The sequence below is a fragment of the Rhinolophus hipposideros genome (genome assembly GCF_964194185.1).
Source record: "Rhinolophus hipposideros genome assembly, chromosome: 2".
NCBI lineage: Eukaryota > Metazoa > Chordata > Mammalia > Chiroptera > Rhinolophidae > Rhinolophus > Rhinolophus hipposideros.
The window spans coordinates 11,981,088-11,998,844 of record NC_138048.1 but is presented as its reverse complement, the minus strand read 5'-3'; the positions used below and the strand labels follow the sequence as shown (position 1 = coordinate 11,998,844).

At 33.0% G+C, this 17,757-nt stretch overlaps 1 protein-coding gene across 1 annotated transcript; it reads left to right on the top strand.

Moving 5' to 3' along the window:
* Window positions 1-1,839: 1,839 nt before the first annotated feature.
* On the top strand, window positions 1,840-2,201 carry LOC308507274 (10 kDa heat shock protein, mitochondrial; the record flags this gene model as incomplete). Its single annotated transcript, XM_081072051.1, has 1 exon — window positions 1,840-2,201. The coding sequence occupies one exon, from the start codon at window positions 1,840-1,842 to the stop codon at window positions 2,146-2,148; it is 309 nt and encodes a 102-aa protein (XP_080928177.1). The 3' UTR covers window positions 2,149-2,201.
* Between the last annotated feature and the right edge of the window lie 15,556 nt (window positions 2,202-17,757).

Sequence of the window (17,757 nt, the reverse complement as noted above, 5' to 3'; positions counted from 1 at the left end):
TATGTAAGAAAATAAGATCTACTATCCATGATCATAGCCATATCCATTCTGTCTTAAGAAGCTAGTAAAGAAGAGAAAATTAAACCCAAAGAGATAGAAAGAAGAAAATATAAAGCTAAGAGTGAAAATCAAAAACACAGAGAATGGGCTAACAATAGAGAAAAATCAATGAAATCAAATGCTGAATCTTTGAAAACATCAATTAAATTGATCTAGCTAGGCCAATAAAGAAAAATGTAAACAAAACATAAATTACCAATATTTTCTAATTTAAAGAAAGCATATCACTGCAGAAGCTGCTAATGTCAAAAGGGTATCATAAGGGAATATTATGAACAACCTTATCCCAATAAATTTAGAAACATAAATAAAATTATTTGAAAGACACAAATTACCAAAACTGACTACAAAGAAATAATAAAATTGAGTATGCTTATGTCATTTATAGAAATGGAGTCTGTAATTTAAAATCTTCCCACAAAGACAATTCCAGTCCTAGAAAAATCTGAAGAAAACATGAGCAAATCAGATCCAGCAATGTTAAAATACACTATAACAAAAGATAATCCATCCTGGAACGTTAACGTTGATTAAACATTCAAAGATAAGTATAATGTAATAAGTAAAAAGTATATGATCATTTGCATAGATACAGAAAAAGTATTTGACAAAACCCAAAGCCCTGACGAAAAACAAAACAAGCAAAAAAACAACCCCAGCAAACTAGGAATAGCAAGGAATTTACTCAACCCGGTAAAGGGGCTCTTTGAAAAACTCATAACAAATATACTTAATGGAAAAGACTAAATGTTTTCTCCATCAGACTAGAACAAGGCAACGATGTCCACTTTCACCACTTCAATTTAATGCTGTACTGTAAGTTCTAAGTACAATTATCATAAGACATATAGCTATTTGCACGTGACATAATCATCTATGTAAAAAGTCTCGAGGAAAAAGCTAGTAAATGAATTTGACAATAATTTAAGCTGCAAGGACAAAATATGTAAATCAATTGTATGCTAGCAATGAACAATTGGAAAATAAAAATTTTATACCAGCACAATGTCTAAAACTATGAAATGTTTAGAGAAAAATACATCAAAAAATACATAAGACTCGTACAATGAAAACTATAAAAACATTGCTCAGAGAAATTAAAGAAGACTTAAAGGGAGATAGATGTAAGTTATATTAGCTGACTAGAAGACTCTAGATTGTTAAATTGTCAGTTCTGCCCAAACTGATCCATAGATGCAACAAATCCAGCCAAAATCTCAGAAGGATAATCTACAGATATTGACAAAATGATCTGAAAATTTTTATGGAAACAGAAAGAAATTAGAATGGCTAAACAAATTTAGAAAACAAAGACGGAATTTGGAAAACTCAGCCTATAATAATCAAGAAAAAGTACCAAAGTAAAAAGACATATATAGATCAAAGGATTAGATTATGAAACTCGGATACAGATTCATACCTATATAGTCAATTGAGTTTCAGTATAGACAACAAGGTAATGAAATGGGGGGAAATCTTTTCAATAAACGAGGCTGGAATAATAAATATCCATATGGAAATATTTGAAAGTCAATTATCACCTGACACCATACATAAATACTAGTTCAAAATGCATTATCAGTCTAACTGTCAAATTTCTAGAAAGAAAAAAAAAACAATAAAAAAAGGCAGAAATCTTTGCAAGCTTGAAGAAGGCAAAGATCTCTTGATAGGATACAAGCACAAACTACAATAAAATATGTGGATATAATGACTTCATAAAAAATAACAACTGGGCCGCGGCCCAAGAGCAGAGTACAAACTGCTGCTGCCGGAGTCATGGCAGGACAGGCATTTAGAAAGTTTCTGCCCCTCTTTGACCGAGTATTAGTTGAAAGGAGTGCTGCAGAAACTGTAACCAAGGGAGGCATTATGCTTCCAGAAAAATCTCAAGGAAAAGTATTGCAAGCAACAGTAGTAGCTGTGGGATCCGGCTCTAAAGGAAAGGGTGGAGAGATTCAACCAGTTAGCGTGAAAGTTGGAGATAAAGTTCTTCTTCCAGAATATGGAGGCACCAAAGTAGTTATAGATGACAAGGATTATTTCTTATTTAGAGATGGTGACATTCTTGGAAAGTATGTAGACTGAAATAAATCACTACTGACATGGCATCACGTGAAGCTGCCCATTCCACTGAAGTTCTGAAATCTCATCATGTAAATAATTTCCATGTCTCTTCTGTAATAAACTAATGATATCCAAAGTAATGACATCTAGTGTCTCTTAAAATTTAGCTCCACTGTACTGATACAAACATTTCCAAATAAAAATATGCAAATAAATGGTTAATTTAAAAAAATAAAAATAAAAATAACAACTGCTCCTCAACAAAAGCTGTTAAGAAATGAAAGGACAAGCTAAAGATTAGTTAACACATATATGTGACAAAGGACTAACATATTGAATATATAAAGGGCTCTTAAAAATATAACACATACACACACATCCATCCACACACAATTTAAAATGCCCATAAGGTTTCAGACACTTGACAAAAGAAGACAAAGAAATGGCCAATAAACACATGAAAAGATGTTCAATATTAAGTCAGACTATACAGACTAACTAGGATGGCTAAATTAAAAAGAAAATACCAATTGATTAAGAGGGTGTAGAGCAGCTGGAATTCTTCTACACTCTGGGTAGCAATATACAATGATGCAACCACTTTGGAAAACAGTTTCAGAGTTTATTAAATAAAGATATACCGATCGTGTGACCCAGAAATTCCACTCTTAGGTATTTATCTAACAGAAATGAAAACATACGTCCACAAAGTCTTGTTCCTGAATACAATTTTATTCTAAGTTTCCAGACATTGAATTGTTTTATATCCATAAAATGGAATGCAAGTCTGCATCAAAAATAACAATAATAATAATAATAATATACTATGGATACAGCAACAACACAAATGATTGTCTTCACAAGCAAGAGATAAACACAAAAATTGCATACAATATAATTCCATTTATACGAAATTCTAGAAAGGGCAAAGCTATTTTACTGTGAGAAAGACGTCTTTGGTTGTCTGGGCCAGGGGTAGGAGGAATTGACTGAAGGGGACATATGGGTATTTTGGGGGGGTGATGGAAATGTTCTATGTCTTAAGTTTCATGGTACATATGAGTTACACATTTGTTAAAATTTGTACTCTACACGTAAATGGGTGCATTTTATTATAGGTAAATTATACTTCGATAAAACTTGAAGGGAGAAAAAAATCCTGGAGGGCTTTTTCCAACCTATATGACCATCTTATGCCCTGTTCTCAGTTCAATTCCCATAAAACTCCTACTCTCTCCTCCCATTTCCCTGGTATTTGCCTTTTGGCTTTACTCTTTTGAGAAGCCACTCCCTGTCTCTGATCTGAGATCATCCTGTAACCACCATTACCCTGACCCCAGATCATTCTGGAAAGTAGGATGTAAACTTCTCAATTTTGCCCTTACTACTAGACTTAACTACAGAGGAAGAGAAGTAAATAATGATGACCAAGAATGGAGAAAATTACCTAGTAACCAAAACTTTCCAGAGTACTAGAATATACTATTCATTCTAAATTTATCGTAAATGATCAAAGTAAGCACAATACTGAATATTTTCTCTTAGAACCAGTCAATGAAACTAGAAGTGTCCTAGATGTTAGATCTTGGTCTAAGTATTTAGATCTTGATCTTTTTGTGCTGTCTGGTATGTTCTGCTATGTCGGGTAAATTCTTGCTCCCTCCAATATCAGAAAGCAATAAAGATTTTAAATTATTTTAGAGTAAGACACACCTGAGGTTAAACATTAATTATATCATACATTTACATATACGTATATATACATATTATATATACATATATATACATATATACATATACATATATTATATATACATATATATATACATATACATATATACATATACAAAAATGCTTATTGTTTCTCATAAATGTCCCTTGCCTTTCCATCTCTGACATTTTGTACAGGGATATGATCTTCTGGAATGTCTTTTCCTCCATCTAAGCTCACAACTTAAATCCTTCGAGCTTTCCTTTCTTCTTTCCTTCCTGCTTTCCTTCCTTCCTTCTTTCCTTCCTTCCTTCAAGGTCCAATTAAAAAGTCACTTCCAAATGACTGACTTCCCACCACCTCCTGAAACCAGAAGTTTCTTTCCTCAGAATTCGCACAACTCTTTGTATATTTGCTGCTTTAAAAATCTAACAATCTACCTCTTCCTTTTAACCTCTTTTTAGTTCTTATGGGAATAATAATTAATGGATGTATGAATGAATGAAGAGCCCGTGGTTCTTTCCTGAGAACTTTCTAATGTCAAACCCTTACTCTAGATTGACATGTACCTCACTTCTCTTTTTGAACTTAAGCTGCTCACCACCATATAACCTGTTGATTATTTTTTTACATATATAGGGAAAACATATACAGTTATGGATACGCTTCACAATTGAAAGTGCTATTCCTTATTACTTTCCCAAGTGTGAAATGATGGATGGTGCCAGAAAGTCCTTGTTTCCAGGGAATGCAAAGGCACAGCCTGTTCTATGATTGACAGCCATGATATGTATCCACATGGTCTATCACTGAACATGATCATTTTACAGTTTATAGAGTATATTAATTATCTTGAATATGAAAACAAACAACTCTAAAATTTAAATAGTATGCAACAACAAACATGAATTTCACACTCACAGGTTTGAGAATTGCTGCAACTCTGCTCAGCTCAGCTCCATGTATCTTCTTATTCTGGGACCCAGGAAAGCATTTTTGCTCTTATACATATAAAGTCATGTCACCAACCTTCACAACGACATGGGAAGTATATTCTGCTAGTAGAACACAATCATATGGCAATAGGAATGGATCCATACATTTTGTGGAGGAAGCACACAGTTAGGAGCAATAATAAAATTCACCACATGTGGTTAACTAAGCTGAAAGAGTAGCCCCATTCTTCAGAGCCAAGCTGTGCTCTCTCCTGACACTCCTCTCAAGCCATCTACAGCTTCAGACAGTAGGAGAAGCAATCATCACTCCCTTGATATAGTTGTGTAAGCACTTAAGTTTGACTCCAAAGGCTAACTACATATGGAAAGAGATAATAAGGCAGTTTCTACAAAAAGACCTTGGGATTGTGGCTTGCCTGCCATTCATCAGATGCCCAGAATCAATTACACAGCAAGCACTGGAGACTGCATGACAAGCAAAAAAAAAAAAAAAAGTCAGGTTTAATCAGGAGGAAAGCCTAAATACTCTTGGATTCATTGGTTCTGAGTAAAAAATATACAAAATTTAAATGAAATAAAATTCCTCCAGCCATCCAAGTGCAATAACTTGATTAATATGTTAAACTTATCATTTCACTAAGTCTTCAAATCTTATTATACATGTCAACTGGTCACAGAGATAACCCAACTGTGACCTTTCTTAAACAGTCTGTTGGAAACAATCCCAGTTTTAACCAGTTCCTCTTTTGTTCACGAAAGAGAGCCAAGGAGTCCTACGTTGCAAAATAATTGTTTTAAAACCCAGCCTTGGATGCAGATGAATAGTTTTGTAAAGACAGACTGTAAAGATAAAATAGCATAAAGGGCATTCTAATACCTTATGTGAATGTCTTCAAGAAGGTCTCCTTCCAATTTGCTTTATAGAGAGATTTAGAACCTAGAAGGCCAAACAGGCTAAATGTTCTATGGAGAAAGCCATGGGGAAAAAATAAGCAAAGTCCTGCTTAGACTAAGGCCTTCTGTTTTTTATATTAAGTAATTGGTAAGATAAGAACTTCATTGACCTTCTAAGCTACTGTTACAGAAATCATCATCAAAGGCAGAGGATATAGCCACAAGAACCCTAGAAATAAGTTAGAGTAGCAACTCCGTTTGACAGAAAGTAAGAACTGCTTTCCCTCCAAGGTAGCCAGCCTCTAAAATGGCTCCCAAAGATTCCTGCCTCTGCCATCCACATCCTTGTAAGGTCCCTTCTCACTTCATAACCAGAGTGGTATGTATGACTAGGCAGATACAGTAGAAGAGACAGTGTCATTTCCAAGATGAGTTCATAGAACACTGTGGCTTCTGCTTTGGACTCTCTCTCTCAGGTCACTCACTCTAGAGAAAGCCAGCTTCTATGCTGTGAGCTGCTCCATAGACAGACCAACGTGACAGGGAACTGAGTAGACTATGGCCAACAGCCAGGAAGGAAATGAGGCCTTCACTGGAACAGCCCGAGAGGAGCTGACATCTCCCAAAAAGCAGGTGAATCAGATCAAGAGCAGACTGTACCCTTAGTTGAGCCCTCACAAGAGACTGCAGCCCTGACCAACAATTCAACTCCAAATACATGAGCCACTTCCACATCCTGACTCACAGACTCTGTAAAATAATCAATGTTTATTGTTTTAACTTACTGTTTTAGAGTCATCGGTTCTGTAGCAATAGATATTTAATATACCCTGACGGTTAACGTTTGTCTCTTGGATCTTATTCTTCAAAGGACAAAGGAAAAAAATGAACATTTTTACTTTGTTCCTTACTCATCTCTGATTTTTCCTTAGCAGTAAATTAATATCAATATTTTATAATATGTGTCTTCTAATTTCTAAAAGCATCAGAAATGTTAAATTAGATATATGCATTAAAATATAAGGATAAATATTTATTGATATAAATTTTCACTTTGTACAGTGGGAGATTAAAATTCTGCTTCTGGTGATATACAACTTACTTTTCTGTCAATGAGCAGTATGATCTAAAATGCTAAGATTGTGTTCCTGTCATTTCTGTTAGACTAACACAACAGGCACCAAACTTTTCCAATTTTTTAATAATTGTGATAGAGAAAAATCTAGTGCAATATTTATATCATCACCATATATACTCATATATTGCTTATCAGCATTATTTAAATATTAATCACATTGTTACATTTTTAAAGCAAAAAGTTATTATATACCTTTCACTGAGAGATCTTCATATAAAAAGCAAAACATAGTTTGAAAGTAAAATGGAAAAGAAATGGCAAAATAAATATTTTTAGCTGTTACTGAGGCATCTTAAAATTTTAGGTATGGCCCTGGCAAATTCCAACCTTGATGTTACTAAAATTTGAGAAGTAAGCTTTATATATACACTAAAAGCTAGTTTGAATATATTTGTCCTTTTGCTATGTTGATGTGATTAGCCAGCTGCCAAATTTTATCAAATCGTTTGGTTAGTAGTAAAATAAAAGCTAACATATCCTGGATATTTATAATATATCAAATTTGTGCACTGGACCCACTTGAGCATAGGTTTCATTATTATTAGCTGGAGGAAGCTAAAGCTTTCAAGATTATAACTAAATTGTCCCTGGTTCTACTGTTAGTCAGTGGCAGAAAATTTACACCCAAATAGCCTTTCCTTAGAATGCCTAGTTTTACCTCTGCTCTGCTTCGTGGTCTTCTACCATGCGGTCTAGGATCTGCTTCTCCAATCTTCACTAATTGTTCCTCCATCTACATGCCCAGAGCACTAACTACAGCCTATTCTGGGTAACATAGCACTTACAGTGATGCTGCTGATGATAGTAATGATAACTTCACACATTGAGCCCTTCATATGTTCTTAATATTTGCTTTATAAGTATTTATTCAGTCAATCCTCACAGTGATTATGATAGAATGCATAAGGCATGACAGTAGTACCCATTTTACAGAAGATGAAAATGAAGAACAGCCATGTTTTACTGTTTAGTATAGATAGAAAGAAAAGATTTTTAAAAGTCTGAGAATTGAGCCCCTCAATTCTGCCATAAAACGTGATGATATTTATGAATCACTAAAATAACATATAATGTCCTTATGAAGTAAGGTGGTTGAACAAGATACTTTTTAAAATTTTATTAGCCCACACAAATGTCTTATCTAATTGTAAGTATGTTGAAATCTGGAACTATATTTAATATGTTTTTTCGTTACCTGCAAAAGTAGAAGAAATTCCACAAATACTACAGAATGTCTAGGAACCCTAACTTAAAAGGGAACAAAAAAATGCTAGTTTTAATAGTGGAAGCCTATATCAGTCACATGATAAGTCGCCTTTTCAGAAATTCTTGAACATGTGAAGGTCTCCTATTATATCTCAACTCCTATGAACAATATTTCTTTTACTATAGTTATTATGTATTTTCCTCACTGATTTATTGCTATATGTAACATTAGGTCCAATAAATGTATATAATTTTCTATTAAAAGTCTGTATGCTATTTAAATGAGATTTTTATTCCTAGGGATGCAATGAATTTCATGATTATTTCTATAATTTTGTGTCAACATCTGTTTTCTTTTTTTACACTATCAAAGCCAAATTTTGACTTCCCAAACAATCTAGTTGACAGTTTTTTTTAGAATAAATGGGTAAGTGCTTTCATATATGCCAAATAAATAATTTCACAAAATAAATTGCCAGTATCAATCTGCAATATAATCTTATAACAGTTAAGGTTAATTGGGAAGAAGGCCATCCTTCTAAACACAAATAAGTTTAATGTAATAAACAATAAATCAATTACTAGATATTACTAGATATATGTCAACAACATGAATCTATAAAACGGTCATTAAATATTTGTCAATGATGTCAAAAAGTCAAGGTCATCAAATATGACTAAGACCACTGATGAGTTTCAAAGGTAAATTGCATATAACTAAAGAAGTGAAAAATTAGTTTTGTATGATTGTTCAGATACTTATTGATCTAAACCTTTCAAAGTCAAGTTCAAAGCATATTTCTCTATCTACTCTAAATGACATGTATTTTTGAGTAATAACCGGAATTTAAGAAGAAAGATAAAAATGTCTATATCTTTACAAAAAGTCCTCACTAAATAATAACTAATCTTGAAAATACTTAATTAATAATTTTAGTAACAAAAATAATAGTTTTAAATACCTATTTAAGAACCGAGTTGTTTACTTTTAATATTTTCAGTGACTATACAAGCGTATCATATTCTGTTTAAAACATGCTCCCAAATATCTGCAAAATAAATAATATTTTAGTATATACTGTATGTCAGATATTTTGTTAAGAATTTTATATGCATTATCTCATTTGACATGTACCATAGCCATATTAAAAATTATTATAATTATCACTACCTAACACATGATGAAAATAAGGCTAAGGAATTACAAAATTTGGTACACATTAAGTCGCAGAGTTGAAATTTGCTACCAGAACCTGAGCCTTAAATCATTTGACAAGACACTTGAGAAGTCAAAAACTTAAGCTGATGTTTACCAGTTCCCCAAAATTGTTTATACGCTTTAGCTATGCCTGGAATGTCTTTTCCTCCACCAAATTTCATAATGTAAATCTTTCCTTCCTTCAAGGTCTAATTCAAATGTCACTTCCTCCATGGCTCTGACTAGCCACCACTCCTGAAACAAGAAGTCCGTACTCTTTCCTCAGAATTCTCACAAACCTTTGTACATTTTCTGTTCTAAAATACAAAAATCTTCCTCTTCCTGTTAATATCTTTCTTTATCATGGGAATAATAATAGATGAATGAATGAATAAATGACGATCCCGTGGTTCTTCTTAAATGGGCACTTTACTGAGAACTTTCCAATGTCAAACTCTATAACAGATAAACACGCAGTAGTTTCCCCTTATCCATGATTTCCTTTTTGCAGTTTCAGTTACCTGTGGTCAACAACAGTCTGATAATATCAAATGAAAAATTCCAGAATTAAACAATTCATAGATTTTAAATTGTGCACCATTCTGAGTCGCATGATGAAATCTCGTACTGGCCACTCCATGTCACCCAGAACATGAATTATCCCCTTGTCCAGCATATCCACTCTGGATAGGCTAACTGCCTGTTTGTCATTTAGTAGCTGTCTCGGTTATCAGATTGCCTGTCACAATATCACAGTGCTTGTGTTCAAGTAACCCTTATTTTACCTAAAAATAACCCCAAAGAACAATAGTAGTGATGCTGGTAATTTCGATACACCAAAGAGAAGCTGTAAAGGGATTCCTCACCTCACAAGAAGAAGGTCCGTATAGTACAATAAGATATTTTCAGAGAGAGAAAGAACACATTCACATAATTTTTAATATATTATATTGTTATATATTATATGTTGTATATTTACTATATACTGTTCTATATTATTAATATTATTAATAGTTACCATTGTTAATCTGTTACTGTGTCTAATTTGTAAATTAAAATTTATCATAAATATATATGTATAGGAAAAAAATAGTATTTATAGGGTTCGGTACTATCTTGGGTTTCAGGTATCCACTGGGAGTGTAGGAACATATCACCCATGGATAAGAGGAACTATTGTACCAAAGCTCTCTTTTTTAACTTAAGCTAGTAATTCATTAGAATAAAACTAAGCAAACAAACAAACAAACAAAATACATGAGAAGTAGCTTATATAAGCCTAGAAAAAATTTCTATAGAATTTTCCTAACAAAGCTTAAAAGCAAGCCTCAAAATGATCAACCACATACTTCAGAAAATTAACAGTCTCCTTGAACAAAATCCAACATTCTATTAAGAAAGACTATAAACTCCAGACACTCAGCAATGTAAGCACAATAATATCCATTATACAAAAAAAATTACCCAATATGTGAAGAAAATATAAGAAAAATCAGTAAATAGGCACAGATCCCAAAAAGAAAAAAGAAAAAAAAAAAGGAATTACCAAAGAGAGTAAGGCAGTGATTAGAATATATTAAAGAATTTAAAGAAAATATACATATAATGATAATTTAAAAATGTGAGATCTCAATAGAGAAATGGAAACTATAGCATAGGCTTAGCAGATTAGACACTGGTAGAGAAAAATCAGTAAATTTACATTAAGGGCACTAGAAACTATCTAAATGAGAAGAACTGAAAACATTAGAACTATCAGACAGGGAATTATTTTTACAAAACCACTATGATTAATATGTTAGAGGAACTAGTCAAAAAAGTAGAACACATGAACAAAAAGATGGGAAATTTTAGCAGGAAAAATAAAAATAATATAAAAGAGTTGAAATAAAATTCTAGAAATAAAAATTAGTGGTAATAGTCATGAAAAAATGACTTTGAAAGACTCATCAGATTTGATATAGTAAAAAAATCAGTGAATATGAAGATAACTCAGTAGAAATTACTCAAGTTAAAACACACAGAAAAAAGTGAAAACAAAACATAAAACAGAATAGAACATTAAAAGTCAGTGGAAAATATCCAGTAATCTAACAGAAATGTAATGGGAATCTCAGAAGAACATAGATAAAAAAAGAACAGGGGAAAAAACACTTAGGCACATCACCTTCAAATGGCTGAACATTAAAGATGAAGAGAAAATATTGAAAACAACCGAAGGGGGGGGAAGACAAATTATATATAAAGAAACAAAAGTAATAATTAGAATAAATTTTTTGACAGAAACTATGCAAACAAGACTACAGAGTGACAAAGAAAATAACTGTGAAGTCATAAATATATGTTTATCAAAAATAACTTTCAAAAATAACTAAGTAATCTTTTTAGATTAAATGAAACAGAGAATGTATTAGCAACAGACCTGAACTACAAGAAATGTTAAAGTAAGTTCTTCAGCAAGAAGGAATATTACACAAGAAAAGAAACTTGATCTACAGAAAAAAAATTAAGATTGCTAGATATTATTAAAATAAAGGTAAGTTTTCTTAATTACACTAAAAAGGATAACTGGTAGTCTAAAGCAGGACTTGACAAACTGTCTCTTTAAAGAATTAGGTAGTAAATACTTTTGGCTTTGGTGGCCATAAGGTCTCTGTTACAATTATTCCACTATGCCTTTGTAGCCTGAAAGCAATCATAAACTACACATAAATGAGAGTATAACTGGTTTTGGCTTAAGGGTTGTATATTCTTATGGCCTGAAAAGATATGGGAACAATAGCAAAAAAACCTTTACAAGGAAGAATTGGAGGTACACTGTTGTAAGTTTCTGACATTATCTGTGAAGTGTTATAATATTAATTAATCAAATATGTATATTGTAAATCCTAGGAAAACACTTAAAATATTTTAATAAGAGGTGTAAATAATAAACCAATAGAAAACTAGAAAGTTGGGATAGTTACATTAAGGGTAAATGAATAAACATACAAATTAAAATACAGAGATGGCCAAATTGAATAATAAAGCAAGACCCAAATATATGCTGTCTACAAGAAACCCATTTTATATATAAAAATATAAATAGGGTAAAGAAAACAAGGCTGGAAAAAACAGACCATGCACTCATAAATCAAAAGAAAGCTGGAGTGGCTTTGCTAATATCAAAATATACTTCAGGACAAGGAATGTTACCTGAGATGAGTGGAAAATTAAATAGTGATAAAGGATTAGATTCACCAAGAAGACATAAAAATCCCAAGTGTATGTGTATATACTTAGCAACAGAGCTTCAAAATACATAAAGTAAAACTGAGAACTATCCCCAAAAGAAAAAGCTAAAGGAGTTCGTCACCACCAAACCATATTTCAGAAAAATGTTAAAGGACTTGTTTAAGAAGAAAAAGAAAAAAAAATCAAAAAGCTTAATAAGAAAATATTGTACAGAGGGTAAGGGGGGTGGGGTGGGAGATGATGGTAAGGGGGATCAAATATATGGTGATGGAAGGAGAACTGACTCTGGGTGGTGAACACACAATGGGATTTATAGATGATGTAATACAGAATTGTACACCTGAAATTATGTAATTTCATTAACAATTGTCACCCCAATAAATAAATTTAAAAAAAAAGAAAGAAAATATTGTAAAGGAAATAACCCTCACTGACAAAGGCAAACACATAATAAAATCAGTGGATCAACTAACTATAAAGCTTAACAAAGGTTATAAGGCAAAAATAGGAAGATCATGTGTAATTACAACAGTAAAGTAAGAGATACACATAAACACACACAAAAGGGATAAAAAAATATGACAGAAACATAAACATGGAGGGGTTGGCAAAAATGGTAGTAATTTTGGAATGTGTTCAAAACTTAAATGACCATCAATTTAAAATGGACTGCTGGAAACATAGCTTGGTGTATATAAAGCACATGGTAACCATAAACTAAAAATCTACATGATACGTACAAGAAATGAAAAGAAAGGAATCCACACATAACATTAGAGAAAGTCATCAACATGCAAGAGAATAAAAAACAGAAAACTACAAAAACAATCAGAAAACAATAAAATGTCAATGACTACACACCTATCAATAATTACATATATTGGAATATTACTCAGTCATAAAAAAGGATGAAATCTTACCATATGAGACAACATGGATGGACCTGGAGGATATTATGCTAAGTAAAATAAGTCAGACAAAAACAAATACCATATGATCACTTATATGAGGTCTGACAATTAAGATCGCAAACTTGTTGCAACAATGTTGACAACATTATTTTTTATATCAGAGGGATTATTCATTATGAATTGTACCAACTGGACAAACAGTTAACCAAGTTTACCATTTGGAAGTGCTGAAAAGGCTGCGTGAAAAATTCAGATGACCTGAACTTTTTGCCAACAATTCATGGCTCTTGCATCACGACAATACACAAGCTCACACAGCACTATCTGTGAGGGAGTATTTAACCAGTAAACAAATAACTGTATTAAAACACCCTCCCTCCTCACCTGATCTGGCCCCCTATGACTTCTTCCTTTACCTGATGGTAAAGGAAATACTAAAAGGAAGATATTTTGATGACATTCAGGACATCAAGAGTAATCCGATGACAGCTCTGACGGCAAATCCAGAAAAAGAGTTCCAAAATTGCTTTGAAGGGTGGACTATGAACTGGTGTCAGTTCATAGCTTCCCAAGGGGAGTACTTCGAAGGTGACCATAGTGATATTCAGCAATGAGGTATGTAGCACTTTTTCTAGGATGAGTTCGCGGATTTGATTGTCCGACCTCATATGTGGAATATGAAAAAGAAAATAAATGAACAAACAACAGAAACATATTCATAGATACAGGGAACAAACTGATGCTTGTCAGATGGGAGGGGAGTTGACAGGGAAGGGTGAAAAAGGTAAAAGGATTAGGAAGTACCAATTTGTAGCTACAAAATAGTCACGGGGATGTAAAGTACACCATAGGGGATATAGTTAATAATATTATAATGACTATGAATGGTGTCAGGTGGGTACTGGACTTATCGGGAAGATCACCCCATAAATTATATAAATGTTTAACCACTGTGTTGTACTCTTGAAACCAATATAACATTGAGTGTCAATTGTAATTGAAATAAAAAACTGATAGAACAAAAAGGAAAAAAAACACAGACCTGTAACTACTGATGGAGATTTCAACACAACTCTCTCAGTAATTGATAGCACAAGGAGATAAAATCACTAAGGATCTAGAAGCCCTCAATAATGATATAACTGATTTAACCCAGCGATAGTAGATTAAACATTCTTTTCAAGGAGATATGGAACATGCATTGAGCAAAATAGACCATAAAATATTCCATAAAACAAACCTAGACCAATTGAAAATAACTCATATCATACAAAGCATCTTCTCCAATCATAACAAATTAAATTAGACATCAATCACAGAAAGGTATCTATAAAATTCTCAAATATTTGTAGATTAAACAACATACTTCTAAATATCCCACGGGTCAATGAACACGTTGAAAAGAAAATTAGAACATGTTTTGAATTAAATAAAAATAAAAATACAATGTATCAAAATGTATGGGAAGATGCTAAAGCAATGCTTGTAGGGAAATGTATAGTGCAAAATGCTTATATTAGACAAAAGGAAAAGTTTTAAATGGATCATCTAGGAACAATAACTCTAACACCTGTTCTCTCTTCCTCTCCATCAGAGTGAATTATCTTTAAGGAAAATGCATATGTCCAACAGATAAATTTTCTAAACACATGCATGTGCATTTTGAAGCCAGAAATTATAATCAATTAAGATGCATTCCTAGAACATCTGGTCACGGGCCAGGCATCCAATTTAGGAAATATCACTTTAAGCATTAAATGCAACTGTTTTCAAAAACATTTTGCCTCCTCCTTCCTTTGAAAGCAAAAATGTCTGCTTCAAAACTATAGTTTTGTAATTAAAAAAAAAGTTTATTATATATTAGTTATTATTTTTAAAGATGAAGATGAAAACAGACTAAATACAAACTAGGAAAGTATCATTAACATAAATATCATAAAATGATACAATATGGTCAAAAATAATGCGTCTTGAATTTAGGGTGACAAACGATCATTACTTGTCTGAGACTAAAGGAATTCCAGAAACATGGGATTTTCAGTGCTAAAACTGAGAAAGCCCTGGGTAAACTAAAAAAAGTTGGTGACTCTGAACTATATTCAAGGTATGTTTATTTTTAAGACATCTAAAGAAACAATTGAATTTAAACATATATCTCTAATGAATCAAACGGATCTATTTAAACAATTTTAAAAAATGAAATATGTTAAAGTTTAAAAATAAAATCCCTGAAAACAATGTAATTCAACATGTGTCTTAAAACACATATCAATTCTATTTTTTTGCTTATTTTCATTGGGTATTTAATTATGTGTTGACAAATCCACAGGTTTTGTCGCATGGCCTCAATCCTGGGCCCATTGACTCTTCCTAGATGGCTCAATGAATTGGCTATCTTTTCAGTTTGTTTTTTTTTCTTCTATAACTACCACCATGCTTTCTCTATTTCTTAACATTACTAACATCTACTATTCATTAAAATATACTTGGAATCCCCAGTTCCACTTGCCTCTATCTTAATGTATAACAAAGTAAACGAGACTAGCCCCTTACTGATTAGCCTTTCCTTTTTTCTCCTTTTTGATGGCTGTTAGTGCAATGATCCTCGATGGATGTATGAGTGAGTGCCTGTGTGGTAGTGTGTAAGAGTGTATGCGGGTGGGCTTTGGGTGTGGAGGTTACTGCAACCACCAAAAGGGCTTCTACAAATGACACAAATTCCCACCTCCAAACACTCTATTCTGAAAAACTGGGATGGGAAGTAGCAAAAATAGTTTGAAAATGTCTCACAATTGATTGATATTTATATCCCTAATTCCCCATGTTCTACCAACATACATGTATATATACATACATGAACACGCACACACAACCCTAGAATTCTGATACAAACTAATTATCTATTGCATTCCTCCTAGTAAGCTCTTCAAACTTCCTTCCCATCCCACCTCCCTCCCACCTACTGCCTATAGATACACACACATTCACACACACACACCGGTACCATGAAGGCATCTCTCTGGGCAGAAAAAACAACAGTGACGTGGCAGGCAATTCAAATGATGGTGGGTTCATCTTAGAAGAACTCTTATCCAGGTGCCCCTTAGTAGTCAAACATATAGCTCCAAAGAGAGATTAGGCCACATTAAGTCTATGCTTTTACTTATGTATTCTCTCTCCACTAAACAACATTATTGCTGGGGTTATTCTATAAATATATTAGTACTATACTTATTTAAAACATTGTTACTACAATGTTTTCATTTGTTTTTCTGTTTCAATACCCTGTGCATCAGAAAACGGAAATTATATGTCAGAGGTAATATACCAGACCCAAGGGAGCATGCTAGTTTCATGTGGGACATGACAATATTCCCAGGGTCACTAAATGGAGTATTTGGGAAAGGCCATGCCCAGAAAAATGGTCCCTGGAAAATAACTGGTGGGTTTAAACTCACCCTGGAAATGCTTTTTGTCTATCTGGTTAGCCAAGATTAAACATAAGAAAGTGATATCTGAGTTTGTCAGAGAAAAATTTTGCTTTCAAACTCACATAAATTTGTGGAGGATGCCAAGACAAAAATCCTTGGATTTATATCAAGTTGCTGTCACTGCAAAATGAATTTGGATGATATCTACTATTCTTTATTATTATATTCTTAAATAGAATAAAGATGTTCTTCTTAGGTCGTTTGAGATGATAGTTTCCAATGCTATTGTTTTATCTGGCTTAAAATAAACTTTCTTCTCCACTTCCCAGTACCCATCATTCCTGAAGACAAAAATATTTTTTAAAAGGGTGGTCTGGGGCATACCAGGGGAGACAGCCAGAATCTCACATCTGTTATCTGGTCCTTGATGGGTAATCCTTGTGCTTGCTAGTAATCTGAAACGTTAAAAGGGTTGAAAAGAATCTTGACATGGGTTTGCAAGTGTTCACAGGACTTAACAGTATATCTGTGAAGACCAAGACAAGCACAAGACAACAATCAGATTTCTTCAAACACTCAAGCGGTATCATTGATATCCAGGTTTCCACCAGCAATACTTGTAGGAGGCTAATATTTTGGAATTGTTATAAAGCCTCAGTAATCTGACTTCACTAACAGGGAATTTGTGATAATCCAGACAGAGATTGAGTTCAACTTTGTGCTCTGAATGAGAATTCAAAATATAAGCATACTTTAAGTAAGAATATTAACCTATTCAAATTGAATGTAAACTGTTTAAGTATTTTATAACAGTACTGACAAATTCATAGACACAGAAAGTAGAATAGTAAACAGGCTGAAGGGAGGAGTGAGTGGAAGTTATTATTTAATGGATACAAAGTTTCAGTTTGGGATGATGAAAAAGCTCTACGGATGAATAGTGGTGATGGT